At 38.3% G+C, this 2,183-nt stretch overlaps 1 protein-coding gene across 1 annotated transcript; it reads right to left on the bottom strand.

The window, feature by feature from the left end:
- Positions 1-324: 324 nt before the first annotated feature.
- On the bottom strand, positions 325-1,659 carry LOC130676305 (uncharacterized). Its single transcript, XM_057482455.1, has 2 exons — positions 1,006-1,659; positions 325-735 (listed from the first exon to the last, which is right to left on the bottom strand). Exons 1-2 carry the CDS (start codon positions 1,657-1,659, stop codon positions 325-327), a joined length of 1,065 nt encoding a protein of 354 aa, XP_057338438.1.
- Between the last annotated feature and the right edge of the window lie 524 nt (positions 1,660-2,183).

The following is a 2,183-nucleotide window of genomic DNA, read 5'->3' as shown; positions in this document are numbered from 1 at the left end:
GGCACTAGGCAGCCATGATTGAATTTTTTTAGTCTAGAATTATTGAAGTAATTTTTTATTTACAATCAGTAGCGAGGCAATAGATGGCTATGGCTAAATTGTTTTATTTATTTAGAATTATTTAAGTTATTTTTAAGGTTAAAAACTAATACTAAGCTCAGACAAAAACACTGTAATGGTTTTTACAATAAAAAATTTATTTACTGAGAAATATTGAAGAATTTAAAAATTAAAAATCCAACGATTAACATCAATCTTTTTTACCGCAAGCGCTGATTAAATTTGATTGGTTACAATTATTTGAGAGAAGGAATGCATCTACATTTAATCGAGTAGATGCTCAAAATGTCGTCCGTTTACTTGAAGACAGAGCCGGCATCGCTTGAGAAGATTTTTTCGGACAGCCTCTAGCGTTTCCGCAGTGACTGTTGTCTGAGCAGCATTAATGCGGGCCACGGTCTCCATTTGGTCCTGGGGCTCATCAAAGTAGACCATTTCCTTGCAATGTCCCCACAAAAAAAAGTCTAGTGGCGTCAAGTCAGGTGATCTAGGGGGCCACCTTCGTGGTCCGTTTCTTCCCAACCAACATTGAGGGTAAACCCCGTTGAGGAAGTCTCTCACTGTACCAGCATAGTGACTCGGTGCTCCGTCATGCTGAAACCACATCGGCTGCTCATTCACTTCACCGAGTAGTTGAGGAAGTTCATCACGCAGGAATGTCAGGTATTGGATGCTCTGTAATAAGGAGAATTCATGGTTTGTTGTAGGAAACTAGGAAATAGGTACATGGAAGTGGTGAATTCAGTGAAGGAATAATTAAGGACGACGAGGACGACGTAACTAATTATGAAAAATCGAACGATTCCATTGAAACACAAAAATCACTAGCGTAAAAAAGGTTCAATTTTTATAAATGGTAATAGCTCTCAGTTAATTTTTAAGAAGACTCAATTCAAATCCTCCACACATAAGAATTTTTACTTGTGTATTCAAATGTTTACTTACGTCCATTGTTTCGGGTAATTCGTAAAGAATGACGTGGTCACCGATAATTCTACCCCAGACATTAATCTTCCATTTATTTTGGAAATTACGGTTCACCGTCATGTGCGGATTTTCGTCTTCATACCAATGACTATTATGTTGATTGAAACACCCCTCCCGAGTAAAGAGTGATTCATCAGTCCACAATATTCCCCGTAAAAAATTTGGATCCGCGTCGTTGGAGTCAAGAATGAACTGACAGAAGTCCATTCGCAAGCGGTAATCTCCATCTTCTAACTTCTGCACTTTTCTTCTGTGATAAGGATGGATCTTCTCAGTGCGAGTAATACGGTTCACTGTCGAGCGGGAAATGTGAATCTGACGTTCAACCCGTCTCGTACTCGTACTTGAATCCGCACGGATAGCAGCGAGAACGCGCTCTTCGTTGCGAACGTTCCGAACCTCACGAGGTCGACCGACTAGCTCGACGTTGTTCGGCATCAAATTGCCGGATTCGCGACTACGATGAAGAGCGCGGAGGATAACATTTTTATCCGGATAGCTGTCACGATTCAGAAACCTCTCACGATAAACGCGTGCAGCTGCCGAAGCATTGCGATTACACTCGCCATAGAGAATAATCATCTCGGTAAAATCAGCAGAAGTATAAACCATGATAACGTAGTTCGTTGACAGAAAATTCAGAAACGACTGACAACGGAAAACAGTTAGCCAAGAGACGGAAGAAAACAAATGGTATCGGAAAACAAATCGAATCGCGAAACGCATGAGAAAAAAAAACAAGAGAGTCGGAATAATAGCAACAATTAGAATAAAAAAAGTTAATAAACAAGGAGAACGAAAGAATAAAAACACAGAAGTTTTTTAAGGAAAATAAATCAGCAAACGACACGTTAACCCGTCTAAAAACATCGGTTCTTTCTTTTAGTAATTATAATTATGATTTTATTAATTTACCAAAATAAATTAGCCGTCCACACTTTGTTAACCCGTCTGAGATGATCGTATTTTTACTTTCACATTAATGATTATTATTTTATTAAATAATTGGAATAAAGAAACCAACGATGGTCTCTCGGTTTGTCTAAGTCCATCGGTTTTTTATTTTAATAATTATAATTAGTAATTCATTAATTTACCAGAATAAATTGACAGCCGACACTCTGTTAAGCCATTCG

Source organism: Microplitis mediator, chromosome 10, assembly GCF_029852145.1.
Source record: "Microplitis mediator isolate UGA2020A chromosome 10, iyMicMedi2.1, whole genome shotgun sequence".
NCBI lineage: Eukaryota > Metazoa > Arthropoda > Insecta > Hymenoptera > Braconidae > Microplitis > Microplitis mediator.
This window is presented reverse-complemented; position numbering and strand designations above follow the sequence as displayed.

Excerpts from the sequence above, each read along its gene's own strand:
- LOC130676305 (XM_057482455.1), bottom strand. The coding sequence starts at position 1,659 with ATGGTTTATACTTCTGCTGATTTTACCGAGATGATTATTCTCTATGGC. Across the intron at positions 736-1,005 it reads AATTACCCGAAACAATGGAC|AGCATCCAATACCTGACATT; the intron begins GTAAGTAAACAT and ends TCCTTATTACAG.